The 23,618-nt window shown below is 38.4% G+C and overlaps 1 protein-coding gene across 2 annotated transcripts in view; it reads right to left on the bottom strand.

Moving 5' to 3' along the window:
• ZZEF1 (zinc finger ZZ-type and EF-hand domain containing 1) overlaps positions 1-23,618 on the bottom strand; it is a 57,182-nt gene that overhangs the window by 12,096 nt on the left and 21,468 nt on the right. For both annotated transcript variants that reach the window (XM_061355477.1, XM_061355478.1), the window contains exons 20-45: positions 23,105-23,226; positions 22,908-23,018; positions 22,084-22,250; positions 21,407-21,488; positions 20,552-20,753; positions 18,896-19,044; positions 18,297-18,537; positions 16,721-16,800; positions 15,398-15,491; positions 14,322-14,838; positions 13,506-13,670; positions 12,152-12,271; positions 11,151-11,312; positions 10,363-10,492; positions 9,975-10,113; positions 9,624-9,789; positions 8,919-9,181; positions 7,927-8,099; positions 7,204-7,351; positions 6,512-6,648; positions 5,812-6,089; positions 4,593-4,767; positions 3,930-4,062; positions 2,198-2,394; positions 1,515-1,634; positions 132-320 (exon numbers count right to left, since the gene is read on the bottom strand). In XM_061355477.1, coding sequence (XP_061211461.1) covers positions 132-320; positions 1,515-1,634; positions 2,198-2,394; positions 3,930-4,062; positions 4,593-4,767; positions 5,812-6,089; positions 6,512-6,648; positions 7,204-7,351; positions 7,927-8,099; positions 8,919-9,181; positions 9,624-9,789; positions 9,975-10,113; positions 10,363-10,492; positions 11,151-11,312; positions 12,152-12,271; positions 13,506-13,670; positions 14,322-14,838; positions 15,398-15,491; positions 16,721-16,800; positions 18,297-18,537; positions 18,896-19,044; positions 20,552-20,753; positions 21,407-21,488; positions 22,084-22,250; positions 22,908-23,018; positions 23,105-23,226 — 4,460 coding nt within the window. The remainder of the gene's footprint in view (positions 1-131; positions 321-1,514; positions 1,635-2,197; positions 2,395-3,929; positions 4,063-4,592; positions 4,768-5,811; positions 6,090-6,511; positions 6,649-7,203; positions 7,352-7,926; positions 8,100-8,918; positions 9,182-9,623; positions 9,790-9,974; positions 10,114-10,362; positions 10,493-11,150; positions 11,313-12,151; positions 12,272-13,505; positions 13,671-14,321; positions 14,839-15,397; positions 15,492-16,720; positions 16,801-18,296; positions 18,538-18,895; positions 19,045-20,551; positions 20,754-21,406; positions 21,489-22,083; positions 22,251-22,907; positions 23,019-23,104; positions 23,227-23,618) is intronic.

Genomic DNA, 23,618 nt, shown 5'->3' with positions numbered 1-23,618 from the left:
TTAGATAACACCACACTGAAATCATAGACCCATATTCTGTGAACTTACAAGAAAAACAGCCATATAGACTACCAAATATTTTATGCAACCAGCAAATTCAAAGAAATGTCAAAGGAGGTAAAATTAAGTACCAAGAAGCATATTTTGGTGGCTTCATCCAAACCCTCCAGAGGATCAAGTTTATTCTGCTCTAGATCTACAGGACCAACAATGGGTGGCTCCACATCTTGATCTTGTTCCCTTTCTTCCAATTCAGTATCCTCACGTTCAGCCAGGGAACTGATCTCCTTCTTTGAGGAATACAGCATTATTGACAAAATCTATATAGAAAAAAAGGCAGCATATGGTGTGACAGCTGTAGATATTATTAGTGTATCTGCAATCAGCATTTTATATGAACATTTTAAGACTTGGACCATGCTTAGCACATGCTATTCTAAAGAGCAACAGCACCTAAAAAAAAGATAAAACAACCAACCAAAACCAAACCCAACCACAAACCCCTCACCACTATTTCCTTATTTACAAATGAGTTGAACCTTCCAGGCTGCTACAAAGACAATTAAGTGACCATCCAAAAGTGGAAAAAATTGGGAAAATAATTATTTAACCATTTCAGTACATCAAAGGCTTGAGGCTTCTTAAAGTACAGAGTAGAAGTGACTAAACACCAGCCAGCAATGCTCCTACACACTCTTCTCCTTCAGCACAGCCACGCACTAGTACTTCTAATAGGAAGAAAATCATGTTACTTCCTTGGTCCTCCAATTTAAGACAGAAGGAGTAACATGGGCAGAACTATGGCAAAACACTTTAGTGCTTAGGGTAGAACAGGCACTTGCTACAATGCCGCCCAAAGGAGAGGAGGGTGGGACACCTTTGAGTCTGGGCTGGTTGGTTCTTGGCCAGGTCACAAGGTAGGAAGAACCAACCCCTTGGAGCAACTTTTCAGGGGATTTCCAGGGTTTTACTCTCTCTCTTTCTCATTGTTACCATCTTAAGTACAAATTCACATAACTCTTGCCTATGGTAAAGCATCACTAACAGTTGAACCACACTCCCAGCAATTAACAAGCATACAGAAAGAACATGCCTGCATGCATATTGATCTCCCCACGCTGCATTGCAGTAATACCTCGTACACATCAGTGAGTAATGTGAATGATGGTTTTCTTCAAGATTAATTACTATTTTTTAAATTGAAGAATGAGATTTTCAAGAACAGTCTAAATAAAATGCAGGAGAATCCGAATGATTCATGCTTCATCTTGCAAATTTCTTTCAAATACAATCGAATGAACTTAAATCAACTCCTGCTTTAATGAAGCTAGACTATTATGTACACAATTATGATGGACAGAGGAAGGCAAATTCAGTGATACAGTTCAGTGAACATTTTTTAAAGACTGACCAGAAATATTCTCAAGACTCTCTTCACAAAAGGGAAGTGCACTGATATCACCTTTCATGCCACTGTATGAAGCCTGACATTTTACAAACCTAACTCTTCTTACCTCCAAGTCTCTGAGAAGCCAGGTCTTACTGAAGCCAGTTCCTTTGCTACATTTTTTCACTAGAAGCTTGAGTAAACCAGACTGAAGAAAGGCAGCTTGAACCTCCTTAAAGCCATGAATCTACACATACAGACACACACAAATAAAAAGGGAACAGTGCATCACAGTACCTTATCACACAGCCTCAGATAAGTTTCCTGCCCAGATGAACTACATTAGGAAATTTTATGTCCCTATAGGAAACCCCAAAATACAATTCCCACTTCAAGTACCTTGAGAGTATCATCTATGACACATACAGAGTAGTTACTGGGTATCTGTTTTAACCTTGACAGTCCAAAAAACCAGAGATCCCTTTCAAATACTTCAGGAGTAAGAAAAGAAGCGAGTTTCACTTCACAAAGTGTTATCTATCCCTATAAAATTTCTTCTTTAGCTTTCACGAGTGGTTAGCCCCCACACAGGAAGTGATCCAACTCTCAACTACATTCATGAATGCTCTTTAAAGCCTAGCAACATTTTCAGTCCCCTACAGACAGGGATAAAAGGAGCCAGCTGTGGAGCAATGAGCCTGCATTAGTTCCCCAACTTGCTTAGTCAGTACCCAGGTTCCTGTACACAGGGTAGAATACAAACTTTTATTTATCTATTACATTCTATTCTATGTGTCAGGCAAAAGATACCTTAAGTGTTCTGTAAAGCCCCTTTAGAGCAAGCGACAAGACCCAAGTTGCTTCCACTGCCTCAGCATAGCTACTGTCCATGCTGGTTTGCAGAAGGTGCGTGGATATAAGAACAAAGTGCTGGAGGTACTGTCTCAGCTGGGTTTGGGAATCACTGCCCTCTTGTTCACATTTCTCAATCAACTGATAGTCTTTCACTACAAGGGAGAGAAAAAACAAGTCACTAGGTTAATCTTAAAATGTGAAATCATCTCTTACCAGTGGATATGAATAGGCCAAGACATGAACATGACCCATACATGAAGTACATTCTAATGATAGTCTTGCACTAAAATTAGCCTACATTCACTAACAGTCACAAAACCACTTTACTTTTCAGTACAAGTTAAAAGAAAATCCTAGGTGACTTCTGCAACAGCTGACTGCATATATCTGCACATAAATAGCACAGCATACGAAGCAACACAGGTTGTATTTTACAATTAAAATGGGGGAAATTCTGACCTGCAATTGATAATGATTAAATTAATCTTCCTAATCTTACTATTTAGAATGCCAATAGTAACAAACTAACCAACCAAACAAAAGGCTTTTATATTCAAATACTTTTTCAATATCAAGAAACAGTTTAGTCTCTTGATTTTTCCAAGTATCTTTTAAAGAACTTCAGTAGTCAAACCTTAGGACAACCTTTGCTTTAACTTTACAGTATTAGGTCATGTATGCCAAAGTTGCAACCTCTCACTCCTAGAAATCCAACTGATTTGTTATATGTTAAATGTTTACATGAAATACAGGAAAAGTTCTCCATGGTACAGCAAAAGAGACTCAAGAAGCAGCATCTAGCTTTGTGGTTTTGGTGTTTTCTAGCCAATGCGCTCATGTGCCCTAAAATGGATTATTGTTAGTTCCCCAGACACATTTCCTAGAGTATACACTATTTCATGCTGTGTAGCTTTCTTTTTTGGTTCAAATTTTAGAAGTATCCAAATTGTTTTGAAAAGTTCTTCCAAACAGGAGGAAAGCAGAAAAGATGCCTGCATTTCACAAAGCACAGGATAAAGAAGTTGGCCTGTCCTTTTTTACAAAGCCAGGAAAAGGCAGCCAACACAGCATAATTTCGGGAGCAACCAAGCAATCATGGGTATGTTTGTGTTTGGTCTTACTCTTCATTTGCTAGTTCGCAGCACACCTTGCCCACAGTGGAACAGGCACTTCATAAAAATGCAGAGAAATTTTGGAAGAACTAAATGGACTATCCCCAAAACATTCACACTCTGGGTACCTTTATATAGTAGCATCCAACTACAAAGAGGCAGCCTGTAGGTCTTCTACATTTGCAATTGTTTAAAAACATTAAGCATGTGTTTGTAAGGGGTAAGACACAAGCAGCAAGCACACCTCACACCTCAAAACAGAAACAACTGCTTAGTAAAAACCTATTTCTGAGATTTCTCAAGTAATAAAATGATCTCAACAGTGTGCTAAATCCTTTCTGAATAAAAATACATGTCAGAGTTTTAAAAAGAAAAGGAGTCTCTGTAATCTTTACTGCAGAAGCTTCACTATTTGGTTGAACCTACAAGCAGAAAACCAGGTGACTTACTAATAATGGAATTCAAACTCTGCAGACCTGCACAAAGTGGCCTAGTTAAAATATGTGTTTGGGTATCCATAAGAAACTGTAAGGAAATACTCTGATTCTTTGATAAAAATAAAAATGTCACAGAACCTGTTTTCCTCTTTCGGGTTTTGATGTCTACTACAACTGCTCTGTTCTTCTCAGTGAAATGCTTCAGAATGATCACGTTGTGAGGCTCATTTGCATTATCCATGTACACAGAACGAGTCCCCATACACAGCACCTAAAATTGCAGTAGAAGTTTCAGTTATAATTTGGGCTACTTATTTGTAAATACAGTCAACCTTTTATATTGGTTATATATTGCTTATACTTGGTATTGTATTTTTTAACTGAACAACCTGCTCACTGCCAGGTATTTGCTGGTCTTTAGAAAATGGCAGTCCACTTCTATAAAAAAAAGAAATAAATGACTACAATAACCAGCTTAATACTACATAGGCAACATATCAGAGTTATGATGAGCGAGATCAGGTTGTTTTGCTTGTACAAAAAGTCCTTTTTTGATACTCAAATGCACTAGGCTGGCTTTCTCCTGGTAGTTCTAATCAGCAAAGAAATGCAAGGCAAAACCAGTTACATCATTCTTCATTAGATAAACATGAATTGTGCACAAGTGGGAAGATGTGAACTCTTGACATACACCACATTTTGACACTTCATAATGGATGTCCCCAGCTGATGAAATCCATAGTACTTAGAAATAAAAGCTCTGAACAATTTTGATTCCTCTAGTATCAATACGCTACTTACCTCAGGAAACCCAACCAGCACCAGCAAAGTGAAGATATTGGTGTGCTTTAGCTGGAAGGGCAGTTGCTTAATGCAATGGTCAGTGAAAGCAGCTATCACATTATGCCACTGAGCAGAAGAGTTCAAAGATCGAAGAATATCTGCCATGGAGCTTGCCCAGTCCAGACCTACACGACTGGAAGACGAGAGCAGCCTGTATTAGGAGGGCAGACTACAGACTTACCTGCAACTATTTTTCCTCAAGACAGCATAGAGCTGTTAATGTCATAGCTGTAGCTTTCATACCATTATGTGTTTTTCCAAGCATTTGAAGCTTTCATGTCAGCTGACATGACTTCTGTTTTGTTTCTCATCACTAGAGCATAAATAGCACTCTGTTTTCCTAAAGGGTTCACAGCCCCAAATCAGGGTGTGCCTGAACACTGTCACCTTTAATTCCCAATTTTAGTTTAGAGCTCAGAAGTTTCTCACTGCACAACAGCAAGTGGTTTATTTCCTATGTACATGACTACCTGCTCTCCCTCTGTGGGCTCCTTACCCTGAAGTTAGTCTTTGAGGAAAATGCTTTCCCTCAGCTAATTCTTTGGATATTCTGTCTTTGAATTTCATACACTTTGTACTTGTTTATGAACCTTCCCTGTGACACACATCTACAATGAAACAAAACAGTCATTTTAACAGACATGACATTAATCTTAGAATGCATCAGAGCTTTCTCAAGACCTTCAAAATAGAACATCTGCTCTGCCCCTTCTTGCTGTTTCCAGTGCAAGTTTAGAATACAAAATCTCTCTAAAACACTTACATAAAAGGGCTAGATCCTGAACACAGCACCAGTGATAATTACCACATGGCACACCTCTCCTCCTTCCCCAAGTTACACAAGAGGTAAGTAATTCAATGGGAAAGAATGTCATTATACAATTATATAAGACTGAATTTTGGTTTTCCTTGAGGTTTCCAAACATTACTTCTTCCACCATAACATGCTATGTAGGCAAGCACAGAAAATTAAGCCACTATTCAACAAATTTCCTTCTTTTGGAAGGAAATTAAAAGGGTTTCACTGCACCAAGGCCTGCAGATGCTAAGCCCTTTCCATGATCAGAGTACAGGTTTAATTGGCTTTCTATTAGAAAGCTTCTATGCATGAGACACACATGAAAGCAAATTAGTATTAGTCATGAGAGAGCAACTAATAGGCTTAAAGTAAAAGCACCTGTCTAAACACACAGCTCCCAGACTGAACAGAAGATGAGTTGTCTTCCAGCCTTCTGGTACTGCAGCCCCATCTCCCGCAGCAAACAAATTATGTTTGGCTGAAAGGACTTTAGCCACTGCAGCATCCACTTCTGCAGGCATAAGTCTCAGGATTAACTGGCCCAGAAGTCCCAGTGTTAGATGATACGTTTCATTTAGGTGGCCAGCGTTTGAGATTACAACCTGAAACATCAGTGGAAGTATCTGTTCCAGGTTAATCAAAGACATTGTGGAGCCCTACAGAAAAAGAAAAATATCATTAAGGCAGGTAAAGAAAACAAGGTTTTTAGTCGAAGTCATAGCACATGCAAACGTTTCTGTTCTAATGCTCTTCCAAATGGGACAAAAGGAAATGAGAAACTAGGTTCCTACTTCAGTTGTTGAGCTGTTAAAGTTGACCTGACATCTAAACTTAAGTTGGTGATTTAAACTTTGCTGGTGTTGAACAAGTTAAGGTAGACTGCTTTACAGTCAAAATTCCCTACCCTCTCCCTCCACCCAGGAACAAGCCCTTAGCACCCCTTACTAATGTGAAGCATCTTAAGACATTCTGATTTGCATTTTATAACATGCAAACAAGAGCCCACCTCCTACATTTAATTTGCTATGAATTTTATTCATGTTATTTGTGCCACAGATTGAATGTAGAAAGAACTAACTGATTTGAAAGGTGGTAACATAGCCGCCAGCAATCCTAGAATCCTCTTCTGAGAGCATTCAGCAAAAACTTGTTCTTGGCTAGGTATTAAAACCTTCTCTGCTTGCTTCTGGGCTGAATCCTCTACGAGGCTGTCATCTGCATTTTAGATTAAAACAAAAGAATCCAAAATGACATTAGAATACTTCTAGAAAGTGATAGCTTAATTTTAACAGTTTAAGGATTAAAAAAAAAAAACCTTAAAATATAAAAATTTGATAAGCAAATCTTTTATAAAAGTGTGTAAAAGATAGGTAAAGAAATTTACACCATCTATTAAAACACATAAAGGACAGTACTACAGACAGTTAAAAGGACCTATCGTTACTCTTACAATACTAGTCTTTAATGGAACAAAACACTCAATTTCTAGTTTCAGTAAGAATACACAAGTATTGTGTTTGACCAACAGGAACTATTATCTCCGTATGTGAATACGAATCAGTGAAATTCTACCCTGATTTCTGGAATCCTCTAAACCCACTACAAGGTTGCTCCAAGCAGTATGCTTGGCAAGTTTTACAAAGCAGACAGCTCTCTTGCATTAAAGACATTTGCAAATACACAAAAACAGGTTAGGAATAAAAATACAGCTGTCTGCTTTGCATATGAATGGATATTTCTGTGACAGGAAAAATGAGAAATAACACTTACCTGTTGGAGAAACATTATCCTCCACAGAAAAGTCTGACTCTTGTCTCAAAACAGCTTCATTTGCAAAGACAGCTTTGCTTTCACCTCCTTGCTTTTCTACTTTATCTTCTGCAGGAGACTGGATTTCATTACATGTAACTCCTTTCCCCTAAAAATAAAACAAAGGCACTAAAAGATTAAAACAAAATCTAATACCTGCAGAAACAACCATGGACAGAAGCTGCCAGACATCTGCATTTGACAAATGTTTTTCCTCAAATATCAAAACCTTTTATTGGTTCACAATTGCTTGATGTATACATGTCTTAAATTGCATACAGCAAAAAATAAATGTCTATATTTTGCTTGTATCTCTCCACATAAAATTATTATGCTAATAGTTTTATACCCAGTATAAAACTGTAGAAAAGTCTATCTCCTACTCATACAGTGCTAACAACACGGGGAAACAATAACCCTTTCAGAATGATCTTTGCCCTCTCCTGCTGATGCTTTTGTGAATCAGTTACCAATAACAATATAAGGTGACACCTGTGTCTTTGATTAGCTGGATCTAGTAAGAAACATGAGCCACCCAAGAACTGCCCTAGCCCCTGACTGTTACCTACAAATGAAGCTGTCATTATCCATAATTTCAGTCACATATCCAGAATAGGATGTTTAAGCTTCTGAAGATCACACACCTCACTGGTATCAGGGGTTCTGGAAATAACAGGTACTTACATTGCAATGTATAAAAGAGCCTGTTGTTGGTTTCTCATCTCTTCCCTTCATTGCTTTATCACCAGTATGACTTTTTGGAGCACCATCTGTGGGAGGACTGACTGAAACAGTGTCATTCTCTGAGAAGGATTCACCTTCTGGTAACATGCAGAGGAGAGCTGAATTTTTCAGACCTGAAAGCAAGAAAGTTATAACAGCTATTTAGTTGTTGAGAGGCAAAATAGGCAAAAAGCAGAACTGAAATGAACCGCAAACTTCCCAACAGTGTAAATTATGAAAGGTAAATTCTATTTGTCTTAGCTTTTAATCTTCTGACCACTTAAATATTTATACAATAAAATTGTATGTTAAAGACAAACAGATCAAATAATGAGCACACACAAGTATTTGGTGGTGGTATCTCAGCTGTATTAAAGCTGCTCAAAAAAAAAAACCCCAACAACCTACCAGTAACCACTGGAACTTGAGTCTAGAATTTGATATATACCACGTAGGACCCTAAGTTCTGTGGTAGGTCTTAGTTCACAGAAATCCTTGTTTCCAGACAAGCAGACATCATCCCCAGGAACTTCTCTCATACCACAAATAAGGTTAAAAAATTCTTGCCAAAACCCAAAAAAAATCGAACAAAACATTTTCCACCAAGTTATTTGCTTTCCTTCCAGTCCTTCAGCTGTCAGTAGCGTTAGTAACAGAACATGAAGCTGTATTGATTGATCCCTTTACAACATCTAAGATGGAAAAAACAACAACCCAAGAGTTGCCAAGTTGTCTTCAATATTTATGGAAGCATAAAAGTAATTTTCTCAAGCATCCTATTTTCCATGTTCCAATGACCCTGAACGACACTTGTTCTGCATTTGCTTTCTACATAAACAGTTATTCTCAGTGAAGTACACAGTAGCTTCCCCTTTCCTTTGGAAACTTCAAAGTTAGTAATCACTCTTCTGACACTAGAAACTATTGTTTCAGTGAAGGAGGAGCTGACTCACCTTTTCCATGCTGTGCTTTCATCAAGCAGTCTCCAATGAGCTGTATGCACTGATGTTGCACAACTCTGGCATGACTGAGGACCTGTGGATCTAGTTTCTCTCCTTCTACTTCCTCCCCATTTGCCAGGTCTGCACTGTAGAGGGTCAAAGCTGCAAACAACAGCCAGGAATAATTGTGGATATATGGCTGGATGAGCCTCTGCCGGTCACTGATTCGAATAGTCACCATGGGATACACTGTGATGCTGTGAGTGGGCAAGTGACTGAAAGAAGAAGGTACATCATGTTGAAACTCAGTTGCTTTCTTGTTAATCCATGTAGTTAATATGACAACACCTTTACAGGAAAGCATGAAAACCCCAAATATTCCAGAAATTCTGACTGTAGACCTGTTTTTCTAAGATCTTTGGTGTCAAGCACTGAAACCTATGCTTTCTAACCACAACAGTGTTCATTTCTTCTATCATTCAAGCTTGATAACTCTCCTTTTGCAGCTTTCACATTAGTGGCTAGAAAACAACTGCTACTGAGCTTTTCAGAGGCTGAGGCAGGTATCCAAACTGCATATATTTTTGCCCAAAGGATACCAACTAGCTCTGGTGTCAGACACAGCCTTGTAGGAAGCAACATGAGAACAACCAATCGTACTTAGCTGCCAATTATTGTTTTTCTGCCAAGTGAGGGAAACAAGATGTATTTAAATACCTGTTGGAGTATTTCTTTGCAGAATAGCATCCATAGCAAAGGTCAAAGTCATCACACACATTGCAGTTCATTCTTCGACCTATGATAACTCCTTGACAGTGATTGCAGGCATACTCCATGTTAACCATTTCATGGTCATCCTCATGTCCTTCAGGTTTAACTCCACCTGTAAAGAAGCGTTTTAAGATTTCCCTGTAAATCCTTTTTTACAAAGGATCTTTCTTTACTGCAGGTTCATATTTCTTAACATTTCTAAAGCATCCAGCAGAAGTCTTTCACTTTATGTAGAACTTAGAAGACATTCTTTTGCCTTTGAGGATGGGGTTTTGAGGGTTTTTTAATGATTCTTACCAAGAAAACAAGTTTTACACAGATCCATGTCATTGCATTGCAGACAGCGGTAGCGATGCCATGGTGCAATTTCATCACAGCCGTCACAGGATATGTCCACATTTAAGAGGTCACAGTAACGAGCTACAAACATGTGCATCTAGAGCAATAAATGGACACAGTTTGAGTATTATTTTCTGACTTTGAGAAAACTCTTTCTAGACGGAAAGCAGAACACTTCCCTGCCAAGAAAGGATGGGGATCTTCTCATCATATTAGACTTTCGCAGGCCTACTGGGAACTAGGGATCCAAATAATGAAAAAACAATTTAAGCCAGATTCCTTTCTCTCCTTTAGGCTTTTATAAGTCTATCTAGCCCTTCTACAGATAAACAAATCATGAATTCACCTTTCTCTGCTTCTCTGGGTCAGCTTGAGCTATCTTTTCATACCAGGTCTCAAACATCACATCCTGACATTCATCCATCCACTCACAGTTTTGCTTGTAGTCTGCAATTTCATCTTCTTCACTCCACTGACTGAAAGAAAAGCAAGCCCAAAATTCAGTTTGAATGCAGTCAGGCTTCTCTCTAATATAACTTGGGATACTCAGGGGTTATTTTAAAGAACAGAGTGCCATAACATGCTAATAAAAACAGAATGGTGAGAATTCCAGTTCACTTGGCTTATAAATGACCATATGACACCTGCTTCTTGCCTCTGTGACAAGTTCTTGAATACATATGGAGAACCATCATGCAAAATCAGAAAAATCTACACTTCCAAAACTGCTTTTGGTAATGTTGGCAAGATCAGATGTGACACTGAAAAAACTTTTGGGCCTTCACATTCCTCATGCGTAAGAAGTACAACTACTATAAAAACGCAACGTGCAGGTTAAAAAGGTTTGATGTTTATCAGGACATGAAACAGCATTATCCACCTCATGCTACACTGCTAAGAGAAGTGTTCCAGCAGTAATCTGGTTAAAGAGACAATTTTAGTATTTTTTGCACTAGCAATGCTGAAAAAGAAATTCAAATACTTCAGTTTAGCCCTTGGATCCTGCCCAGAATTATGCTGTACTTGTTAGTAGCACTTTTACTGCTTGTTCCAGCACAAAGTTCAGCAGCCTTTAATGGTAAAAACAGTATCAATAGATAGCACCATGCGAAAGCTGCATTCTTCCTGACTCACCAAATGACGCTGTCATGAATACTTATGTTTTCTTGTGATGTAGTCATAAGCAGCTGTGGTAACTGAATCTCAACAAAGAAGGAAAGATCACTTGGTTCCCAACTCATATCCAAAAGGTGAAGGAGAGTTGTCTGCACACATGATAAGGCAGGAAGCAATGATCTAAATAAAAATACAAGACAATATAACATGAGAGTTCTAACCTAAAGCTGAAATAGCATGTTTGGGAAGTAAGGGTAGACAGTCACTGTACACTGATTTCCAGGCTTCACTCTGTATTAAATTAACTGCATGGCAGAAACTCAGGTTTATTAATGCAAGACAATTTAGCAAGAAGCACTGTCAATGTAATTTGAAATAAGGACAGTATCCTCTACAGATTCAGTTGAGAAAGAGCTTACGCTATTGCCCAAGCATTAGCAAGAGGGTTTGTCTCTTCTCTGCAGTACGTTTTCTTGGTATTTGCAGGAACTTGTTCTCTTTGAAACCTTTGCCATGCTCAGTTGAAACTCAAAGGACTTGGGAGCTATTGGCAGAGAGACTGACACTGTAGTCACAAAATTCTCATTTCTCTAGGACACTTGGCTATTAATCCCCAAAATTCTAAGCAAAATGTTTTCAAAACATGAACTTTAACATTAAAGCATGGTTGCAGAATTGCTGTATTTATTGTGGCATTAGTCTTGCCCAGGTATTCCACAATAAATTTGCTGTTTCTAGTATTTTAATACTGAGCTTCAGAAACACACTGCAGAATTAGAAATACAAAATGCATTAAGTCAAGGTTTTAGCATTGATTAATTTATTGTGCTTTCCTGCACAGTAGTAATAAAAAGCTAACTTGGCATTTCTGATCACAAGATCAAGGCTCCTTCTTTGGTTCTGTAAATAAGCAACGTACAGACAAAACTGAGAAACTGAACAATAACAAATGAGAAGGGAAGAGGTGAGGAAAAACAGAAAAAAAGAATCATGTAAGTAATGCAAGCCATGTACTGTACCTGTCATTAATAGTACTAAATCCCTTCACAGAATTTACCAGGAACAAAACAAGCTGGTAGTAGGACTCTCGAATCTCTTTGTGTAGCTCAGCACCACATCCTTCCAAGTTTCCAAAGTAGCTAGAAATGGAGGAGTCAGTTTAGCAGTCTAGATTTTGCCGTTACAATTTTAGGTAGCATGCTTTGTGCAAACATTACAAACAGGCAATCTTTCAAACCCAGTGGGAAGGATGTTAGTTTGGTTTACAATGCAGTCTATCACTTTCAAAGAAAATAAAAGAATCCTGTAACAGGAATCAAGTTAAGAAACAAAACAGGCAGAGAACATGCTGGTGGCACTAATGATAGAATATTCCTTCAAATTAAAAAAAGGTGCTTTTAAAAAGCTAATCCAGATCTTAAAAGAAATTTGTGCACTGCAAGATGTCCATAAAAAGCTCTCAACAAGTGAGAGGCCAGCTGACAGAGTTCTGACAGCACTGTCCAGACACACAATAGAAATCAGACCCAATTCACGAACCAGAACAGCTCCTGCTTTGAGACAATGCCTTCTAGTTGAAAAAACCTTCCAAATTGTTTTTCCTTACTTAAAAAGCAAAACAGAACAACCAACTGCACATGCATATAATCAACATGATGCTTTTTGCCTCCTTTTCCTGCATGTATGTGCATGTCCTGTAACCAGCACATAGCTAACAGCACTGCAGACCTTGGCTTGCAGGTCCATCACCTCAGCCTCTGGCACACATGTGAAATACACCACCCCACAATAACATTTCTCTTGTACAGGTATCATCTAAAGTTACGAAAACTCACGAATAATCAAATGCTTGACAATATAAAACATCTGCCATTGTTAGACTCTAGTTCCTCACCAGATAGGCATTATCTTGATTTACAAAGTAAGCTCACAAAAAATATGAAGATGCAATGCTATGTAAGTAATTGTAAGTTAAATGGATTCAATCACTACAGCTTTACTGGACAAGAAAGAAACCAATCTGAAAAGAGACAGGAACTTAAATTAAAGCGATAACTGAAGACTCTACAATCTGAGTTTGGTGTGAACTGATTGGAACTTAAAGGTGTTTCTAGGTATGTGCTTTGTGGTTCAACCACATGATACCTACCAACATAAAGAGCTGTAAAACTAAGTCCTACTTGAAAATTATATTTAAGTGAAGTATGCAAAATATGCATAGTAGCCTAAAAACTAATCATCAGGTTATATTGTTATTATCCATATGGATTAAAAAGCAGTAACTTTCTATGGTTTTCAATATACATGACTAGGAGAACGCAAACACTAAAACATTAAATCACATGGCTGAGACTTGACTAAATATTTACTTACTTGGTAAAATCTTTCTGACAGGCTAGAAGTTCTAAGAGAAAAAGTACACATGGTGGATGAAAACAGTGTGGCTGCCCAAGGGAGTCTAGGCACTGGCGGATTGTCTTGAGCACTTCCATAATATTCTGCCCTTGGGATTTTCTCAAAGCAAGAACCTTTAAAACACTAAGAAAATAAAAAAAAAATATAAAAATAAATCCATGAGGACTTCAAAATGTGTTTAAATTAACCCAAATAATTCACAATTCAAGAAGTGCTGGACTAATTTAACAAGAGACTGGTATCTAAATATTCAGTTGTATTGCAGTAGTGGTATATTACAGTTGGAGTGATAAAGCTTCAAACAGAACCCAATGCTTCCTGCACCAGTCCAAGTTTTAGAGCCTAAACCAAACAAGCTGAGAATTAGAAATCTTTCTGATTTACATTTTCAGAATACCAGGTAATTTAATGAGAGGTGCAACTATTCTGTATCTGGTACTGAGGACTGGGAGCACTGATGTACTATGTCTTTGGTGTTTGTACACAAAAAGCAGAATGCCACTGTAAACAGATCTCAGGAAACAAGACAATAAATTGCCAAGTAACTATTTTTTCCATTCTGAAGTTCTACATGGCAGAAGTGAATCCAAGGAAATACTACTCTCTACGTGCCCCTACTTGGTTCTGAGTAACTGAACATAAATATATAATGTATTCATGTAAAAAAAAACTTTTCAATGCTATCTTGCAGCTAAAGTGTGTCTTACTCCACCTGAAGAGGTGTTAAGACAAGTTTCTGCATTTTATAATTGGCAACATTTTCCATTTCCTTACCTTTCATGGGAGAGGGACTGATCCTTAATAAAATCTAATATGTTTTTCAATATGGGGTATTTCGCCTTCACAGTAGGCACAGGTCTTGGCTCTTCCATCGATCGGAAAGACAGCAGCCTTAGTCTTCCACGGCTGAACTGAGACTTTCGTGTAGGAGTGGAAGGAGGTGATGATGTGTCTTCTTGCTGTGAAACTGTACTTTCAACAGGCTTACTATGAATTGCAGATGCTGCTTCTGCTTGGAGGGAGTCTGGAAGTTGTTCCATCTTTGTATCAGATAGTGTCATTTGGCTCCCCTCTTTTGAAACAGCAGGAGTTACTCCATTGGATGACAATGAATGCGCTGCCTGGAAGTCCATGTCCACAAAAGAACCTTTTCTTTGGCATTTATCACCAACATAATGTTGGATATCATCAATGTCTTGGGCTTCCAAACTGTCTGAAGCAGAATCTTTCGTCTTTGCTCTTACAGGCAAAAAATTCAGTAATAAAAGGCTCTTCTGCATACAAAGTTTTGCTGCGCCATAAAAATTGGAAGAGTTACAACCATGACAACAAAATGCCAAACTTGCTATCTTCTGCTTAGGAAGAAAGAGATTTATTGGATTCTTTCTGAGCCAAGACAGCTAGAAAACACTGGTTTACTTCTTATATTGATCATGACACTATCAGCTACTTAAATTTTAGACTTCCAAATGCTCAATTTGAATAATCACACTGAACTATACAAAGTACACAGTAGTGAGAACACATTCTGATAACAGCCAGCTGCTATTCCAACATCAGTTAATTATAGTAATAAGTATCTGCACAAATAGATGAATGTAAATTCAGAACCAGGTGACCCAAGTCAGAGGTTACTCTCTGTAGAATTTTCTCATGTATTATTTTCTGCAAAGAACAGCAGAACCCAATCCCAGATAAACCAGTTTACATTATATGAACTATCTCTTAAGGTATTAAAAAGTAGCCCCAATTGCTAATGTACCTTTTATACCAACAATAATGTTGGAGACTCCCAAGGCAATGATTTACTCCACCTGGAATGATTATACATTTGGAAAAGCAGCACTTACCAAGAGTCTCTGGGTTCACCTCACTTGCTTCTGTACTCTGCTTCTCCTCAAAATCATTTCCCCTACCCATCAGGGATTTCTGCTTCATTTCCAACTGCAGACAGGATGTTAAAACAGTTAAAATATATTACCCCCTGTATATCTATACAGCAAGGCAGTATGAAAACTGCATCACATTAAAATAAGTTAATCTCAAGAACAATGACAGTATTTACTACTACCTACTGTGGAACTAAAAACCCATTAGTCTAAAAAGAGCAGTACCTAAACTACCAGGGCAAATAATACAGCCTCATACCAAGATGCTCAAGGTTTGTAGGCCGAGAGCCTTCTTCATCTTGTGACTGGATGTGCATCAGCCCTCCAAGAAAAAAAAAAAAAAGGCTTCCCCTTTAACCCCATCACTCAGGAAAAGACATACACTTAGTCATGAGATAAGATTCTCCAAAAGCATTGTGTCATGTAACTAGTGAGTGCTATCTGATGCAAACATCACCTGTCATGCAACAGGTATGATGCAGTTACTCATCTTTACATGAACCTGCACTCATAGCATCTCTAGTGTATCAAGCTGCCAGGAATTCTTGCAGGCAGGAAAGAGGAGATCACAAGATACTAGAGCAGCTAATTTGACTGGCCCACATCTGAAGGGCTCACAAGAGTAGCAGAAAAACAGGCCATAAACTGAATTAGCTGCCCTTGAGAACCCCACAGTTATTAACATTTAGAATCTCCTGCAAACTAGTGAAATCTAAATGAATTCTGGCCCTCCACAGCTGCAGCAGATGACACAGACACCTCTCACCAGGTTATGAGAGCTGATCACACCACCTCTTGACATAAGGCTTATGTTTCAAGGAAAATTACATGCAGAAAATATACTCTGAACTGAAGCGAGTTACTTGCTTGTCAAAGAAGCAACGATTTCCTTTTCTGTTAGCACTGCATTACTGGGAGAATTATGCTTAAGACTGATTTCCTTCAATGATACACCTCAAAAAAAACTCCAACTGCTAGTAAGAATCTTCCTAATTAACAACACACATTCTTGCTGAAAAAGAGCTCAAGTTTAACTGGTTTTGAGCCAAATTCAGTCTGAAGTACACACGATGACACATTTGGGACTGACAGAAGGAGGGAAGTGTAAGAATGCATTTAAATGTTTAAGTTCACAGTTCAGAAGTGAATATACGTCCTTCCTGAGTGAAAACAGCTGACCCAGAATCACTGAAGGAAAACATGGTCCCAACCCTACTCCTTAACACTGCATTGTAAAACATTAAGGTAAATAACATCAATAGATATCCCCCTGAGTGATCTTACCATCCATATTCTAATTGAATCAGCCAGGGAATACACTTGTGCAAACTCATAGCTCAAAGGCACCTTGCCTCCACTGTTGACTGGAAATGAGAGAAAGAAGAGTACTGTTTATGTACAGCTCCATTTTTACACAACCTGACTACTTAATTAAAATTATGCTAGAGCCTTTCCTTTGCCTCTTAGTCAATATTTGGAGTTATGCCTATAAGAAAAATAAGGAATAAAACCTGCCAACTTTCATATGCCTTAAATACATAAACTGCACCTTGACAGAGTTACGTGCAAAGTTAAATTATGAACATCTTTCTGTTCTCTTCCCAGAACTGATGCCTACAGTCATGGATAACATAAACCTCTTCCTATATACACAAATATTACTAACGTAAAGTGATCTCAGTATAATCAAGAAATGTTAGTATTAAATTAAAGCTCTATAGATGCATTTAGTTACCAGGCTTTTTTGTCTATTTTATGCTATGAATTTCTAGAAAGATTAATTCATAAAAATTAAAGACCTGACAAAACAGTTTCCATCAAAAGTGGCCTGACAATGACTGTGCAGAAAAAGACTTTCCTATTCAGTGTCTTTCCTCTCCTATTTCCCCTTCTTTCCAGCATCGCTTGTACATAATTCATATGGCATAGGTGAACATGGGCCCTGAACTCATCCTGGCCCAACAAGACTGACAGGTAAATCTATTAACATAATAGTAGGCTGGATGTCTTTTCCATTCACTAATATTTTCCTGAGCTATCAGAGTTTTCAGTCTTACTCAGAAATTAGATCAATTGTCAGACACAGAAAAAATGACTAAAGGCAATAACCACTTTAGTCATCAAGTCAGTCTTTGTGTCAATCATTTTCACCCATAATTTTATAGCTCAACATGTAAGCTGTTTAGCTTCAAAGTTGCGACAGAAAGTGAAAGCCTAAAATGAAACCTTTCAAAACCAAGTACCACCTTATTATCCAACACTTCAAACATAAGCTTAATGGAAGGGTGCTGTTAAGTTAAACAGCTGTTCATTTTGCCTACTGAAAAATCTATCAGTTGTAATACAACAGACATCATGCATGTATATAAAGACATCTATTTAACATTGAGGATACCAAGGTTAGTTTCCACAGTGTAACATTTTGGGAGATAATACACACCTCCTCCACCCCAAACATTTAAAAACATATATAAGTTGGTGGTGGCTTTTTAGGAAAGGTACAGTGTGAGTGGAAAATTACATCTAAATCTCTAACCACTGGAAACCATATTGTTCTGAATTAAAACCCCAAATGAACATCACTACTCTCTTTAGGTATATCATTATAAGTATTGGTAATAGCTTATGATGTTTATTAATATTTGGACAGTGCTCTGAAGGAAAAGCATGTATGAATAAAGACTAAATACTCTAGAGATAAGGCTTACCTAGTCTACCTAAATGATGAATTTATACTGTGCTATCTGTTTAGAAATTGTCACACTAAACTGATTTTTCAGTCTATAAACTGAGCTCTAAGATAGCCTTTTACAAACTTTAAATCCTGATTATTAAGATAGTCTAATAATATTAGAGTTACCATATTTTTGAAGCTTCTCATATAAATCTGGAGTGAGATACACCAAAGCAGCAAATGTTGAGTTGACAGCTTGATCAACAGTAGAACCAGCAACTATATCTGTCTTTGGGGTCTGTTTTTTACATGCCTGTGTAAATCCTTTGAAAAGTTCAGATTTTTGCCCACTGAAGTCCTGGGCAGGATCTGATTTTGCAAAGTCGATAAGAAAGTTACGGCAGTCATCTTGATGAGAGCTCACAGCCTGGAAAGAATGACAGAAAACACTTACTTTAATAACACCTGAGAATTGTTGCAGCCCATTTCTACAGTTAGATCACCTTGTTGCTGTTGCTACTGCAGTTGAGCAACCGGATCTAAACGAAAGATGTCCCCGCGCAAGGCACAGGTAGTGAATTAGATGATCTTTGAATCCCAACCATGCTGTGAAAATGGCAACTAATAAAGGGCACAGAACAACAGTTTCTTTCCTCCTTGATAATGGAATTAAACAGCACAAGTGATGACAACTTCAGCACAAGAACTCAGCAACTAAGTCTGAATGAAGCTGTGTGATACACAGAAATTTCATGCTAGTGAAACAAAAGCAGTGGTGTAAGTACCTCTTTTTTATCTTGGTGCAGCCTACTGCTTTGACTGTCTCCCAGGAGGGCCTCAGGACACATCTGATGCCTGAACACAGGTTTCCACAGAGGAGAATTAAGGACTGCTGTTACTTTCAAAGGAGGCAAATCTACTTCACTACCTAGTTCTGCAAGAAATTCAGAACACACACACATACACACATCAGTTAAATATTTTTGTTCATGTTTACAGATTGATAAAAACAATAAATGTTAAATATGCAGTAGGGAAAAAAAAGTAATGCAAATATAGTGAACAAGTAATTTAACTGTATTCTCTAACTTCTGTTTCTCTAATGTGATGCAGAAAACTGATGCAGCCATTCTTTAATGCTATAATGATAGCACCAATTTTTTATCTTGCAGTGACAGGCTGTTACATTATGGAAGAGCTTTAAATTAAACATTTTCACTGTACTTAAAACCACAGAAATTTCCCAGGTTGCAAGTGAGTTTAAAAACTTTTTGTCCTACAAAAGACATAATAATCTGCTGTACGAGCACACTCATATTAAGAAAGGAAGAAAATATTGTATGATAAGAACACTTCTATCAGGAGGTGGCTGGTCTCTTCTCCCAGGGAGGAAGCGATGGGATAAGATTAAATGGCCTCAAGCTGCCCCAGCGGAGGTTTAGACTGGATATTAGGAACAATGTCTTCACTGAAAGGGTGCTCAGGCATTGGAGCAGGCTGCCCAGGGCAGTGGTGGAGTCAGCATCCCCAGAAGCATTCCCAAACAGTGCACATGAGGCCCTCAGTGACATGGGTTAGGGATGGCCTTGGCAGTGCTGGAGAACAGTTGGACTTAAGGATCTTAAAGATCTTTTCCAACCTGGTTGATTCTCTGATCAGTTCCCAAAAATCTACAGCTAAGTATCTGCCTACTTTTCTAAGTTAAGCACTGACCACCTGATTGCAGCAAGAACTCTTTAACCTTGTTTAAGTTTTTTCCAAGTGGTGAGTGACTTCAGATTTAGGAAGCTACATGGAAGTGTCCTGGGTTTGAAATTAAAAACAAGCATCTCTCATTTTTTTTTCAATTTCTCGTGGCACTCATCTCCTATTTTGTATTTTGTCTTCAGTGGCCCAAATCCTAAATTTACTTAACTTCTGGGATTAGCCAAACTTAATTTGTGAATCCAAATTTAAATGAATACCAAATGTTCATATGAAACTTTTGAAATCATCTGTATTCTAAGCTTTGTATATTTTTTTGGTTTGCTGGCTCCACATTTACACCACCAGTAAGGGGGTGGACAGGCCACCGCACTAGAGAACAATTTTTAAAGATAAAAAGAACCAGAAGAAGAGAAGATTGGGCAAACTCTGATATTACTTCATCAATGTAATTCTGTTTAGTATGTTAACTTCCAGGTGCCCATGTTTTCCTAACATTGGTTTCTGAAGGTTACAGAAGTCACAGTGGTGCTCTCAGAGCAGCCAGGCTTCCCACAAGTAGTGGGTATGGCTGAAAGACCAAACTTTGTTAAGCAACAAAACAGGAGTGTTGCAGCTTGAGTCAAGAGAGGAACAAAAAAGGAGCTTTGTTTTCACTGGGGATTTCAAACATAAGGACCTTATATCTCCTCTTCACATGGAATCACAATTCTGGAACTATTATTTGGGGCACTCACCTCGGAGAGACTTCAGGGCCATACTTCGGGAAGCCAAGCGCCCCATCAACCGGCATACAAGAAGCTGTAAATCCAAGCCCCAAGAAACGGCGACATCTGGTAGGCCGTAAGCAGTGACGGAAAACTTGTAGCCCCACTCATTATTACTGCTGTCAGAGTGAAAGAGAAACTGCAGCCGTGGGCCAGCCTTAAAGGTCACTTTCTACAGAGCAACAAAACAGTCATTTTGCCAAATGTAGATGACAAGAAGACGTTTCAGGGTAATGAATTTCCTTCAGCAACTGTGGCTTTTCAATATTATGTTCTGTCCATAACTGATCTAACCCCCCCCACCATCTGAACAAGACACCCACAATACTAAGCAGGTAAACTTTCTATTTAATAGCTTAATGATAAATTTTATAGATGATGGAGCTTTAGACATCAGAGCCATAAAGCCATAGAGAAGCATCCCATTTAAGCAGGTGTCACTGAAGAAAGAGCTTAGCCACAGGGAGGACTACACTGTCTCACAACGTAAAAAATTGCGAGGACTGAGCATCAACAAGTAAGTTTTACCCATGTAGTTACAGCAGTTAAACATAATTCTGTGATTCTATGATTATTACTTTTCCTTTTGACTGACTGCCCCTTCAATAACAGCAACAAAGAGGGATTATTACTCATTCACTCCCTTTAATTGCATCACTGAAAACTTCCTTCCTCACCTTCTGTGAGGGACTAGACACACACACACACACACACACACACAAAAGCACACATCATTTTACACAATAGGTTTTTCCCCACAAGAATCATAATAATTTCGTAGAGATTGGATATATCACTTGGTTTAGAATTGTAAAAGGTGCTCACCTTAGGCCACTTGTCAGTGCCAACCTTTGTATCATAACGAGTTTTTGCACCTCTTGCATCAGTAAACTCCAAGTAATCATACCTGTGAAAATTGCAATTCATTACTTCCAAATTTACTTCTTAAGGTTTTGGGGAAAATCTTTGCTTTTGGATTTTCAGAAGCGCTGCATGTGAACCGTCGCATCTTTCTGAAACACACCTGCATTGCTTCACATCACTGTGAAGGATTTACTTCATGTTTCAATGCGAGTTCCAGCAAACAGACCTGCTTTCCTACAGAACTTTCCCAATCCTTCAGAACTGGTAATGTTTAGCACCTAGCATATGCCTTAATTAAGCGGTAGCTGGACATGTTGCCAAGAGAAACCAAGCCAACAGTTTTGCCTAAAGAGGGCAAAATAAGTCCCACAGGCACAAACTGTGGTGGTCACAGCAGCATTACAAAACAGACTAAGACCAAAGGAAGCAAAATTCGTATGAACAGCATGTCTGCACATTTGCCAGGAGTGGCATTCAGCATGAGAAGTCACTCAAAATACATGTTCTAGATTACACAGAACAATGAAGAAATCGAAATGGCACGCTTGGAGCACAGGAAGTACTCCTTGCACGTTGAAACACTAATTGCCTCTCTGCAGGTAGATACTGGAATCTAATACAACACAAGACCAAATTACCTCCTTTCAGTTTCACATTTGTCATCAAATTCCACCTCAAAGTACGTTGCCCCATGACATAGGAAGACTGAGACCTCATGGCAATTATTTTCATAGTTATGAGGAGACTCCATCGTCCATGTTCTCAGTACCACAGGCTGCTCTTGCTGCCAGCTCTCCATTTCCATCTGTAGGACAAAAACGTATTCTTGAGATATAAATGTAAAGAATTAAAAAAAAAATCTAAAATATTATCACACTAGATTTGTGTGCCTATACTTTCAAGTTGCCAGATGTACATACAAAGTGGTATTTAAAAGGCTATACATAAACTGGTGATAAAGACACCCTTAATACTAACGGTAAGGAAACACTTCGAAAGCTAAATTCATCTAGTCTCTGGGGGAGGAGACAGTCTCATGCCAGAAATGCCTACAAGTTACTCCAAAGGTAACAACAAGAGAGCCTGGATGACTAATGCAGATTTAATGATCTACGCTACAGACATAGAGACTTGAATTACATCACCACAAGCAATGAATCTAAAAGTGTTAAGCACATACTATTTTTAAACTATTTTCCTCTTCATTCTCAGAATCCTTTTTCCTATCTAACTTCTATGCTTCCCATTCCAATTGGACTTTCTGGTCACTTTGCTCATCTTTTGTATCAGTACGGATATATTTCTAGGTCTTCACTCTACGTTTTATTACACAACCCATGATTTTAGAAGCTTTCTAGCCCCTTTCAAACGCTCACCAACAGAATCACCAGAGTTCTCCATGCCTCTCTTGCAATTCTGCTTTTGTTTCACTGTACTTATTAGTGCCTATATCCTTAGTTACCTTATGAGGCTCACTACAAAGGCTTTTCAGTGGTTCTATCAAAGTGCTGAATCCCTGTAGCAGAGTACAGTATGGAATGTCTAAAGTGCAAAAATCCAACAGGAAGATGACCTAGGAGAAAGCACAGGTCTCATGAAGATGCACATCACCACAGCCATGCTACCCGGGAATAGTACAAAACCCCAATGTTCACTTACCAGCTGACGAGTTGCCATAGCAAAGACAGAGTTACTTATTTTTTCTACTATTGTTTTGCCACTATATTGAGACAAAAGTGACTGCAAAATCGTTCTGACATTTGACAGGAACTGGCCCACATCTAAAGAGAAAAAAAACCCTTAATAGCCACCTTAAGGATTTGCTACCACAACCTGCTTTATCAAACACTAAGTGTGTGGTGATGTGCACAAGATGAGAGACAGCAGGAAAGGCATCTGCTGCCCCAAGGCAGTGACACTCAGAAGTGAAAACAGTTCAGAGAAATTTTCTGTGGTATTTCTATTGTGGAAACAAATCATGCTTAGCAATGATATGACAAAAAAGTTGAGTGATGAGTAACTTATTCAAATGCTCCAAGATTGTTTCAATAATCTCAGCGTATTCAGTAGCCTTCCTACAGAGGAGCTTAAGTACAGCAGCTCAAGTAACAAGTGAGGCTAGTCAGTAGCTATAGCTTTACTCCATTTTTAGATGCAAGACAGGAACCCAAAA

This window comes from Neopsephotus bourkii, unplaced genomic scaffold (genome assembly GCF_033783945.1).
Source record: "Neopsephotus bourkii isolate Nb327-2 ecotype Australia unplaced genomic scaffold, CSIRO-AGI_Nbou_v1 NB_804, whole genome shotgun sequence".
Classification (NCBI taxonomy): Eukaryota; Metazoa; Chordata; class Aves; order Psittaciformes; family Psittacidae; genus Neopsephotus; species Neopsephotus bourkii.
Note: the sequence above shows the minus strand (reverse complement) of the source record. Positions and strands in the feature narration are given on the sequence as shown.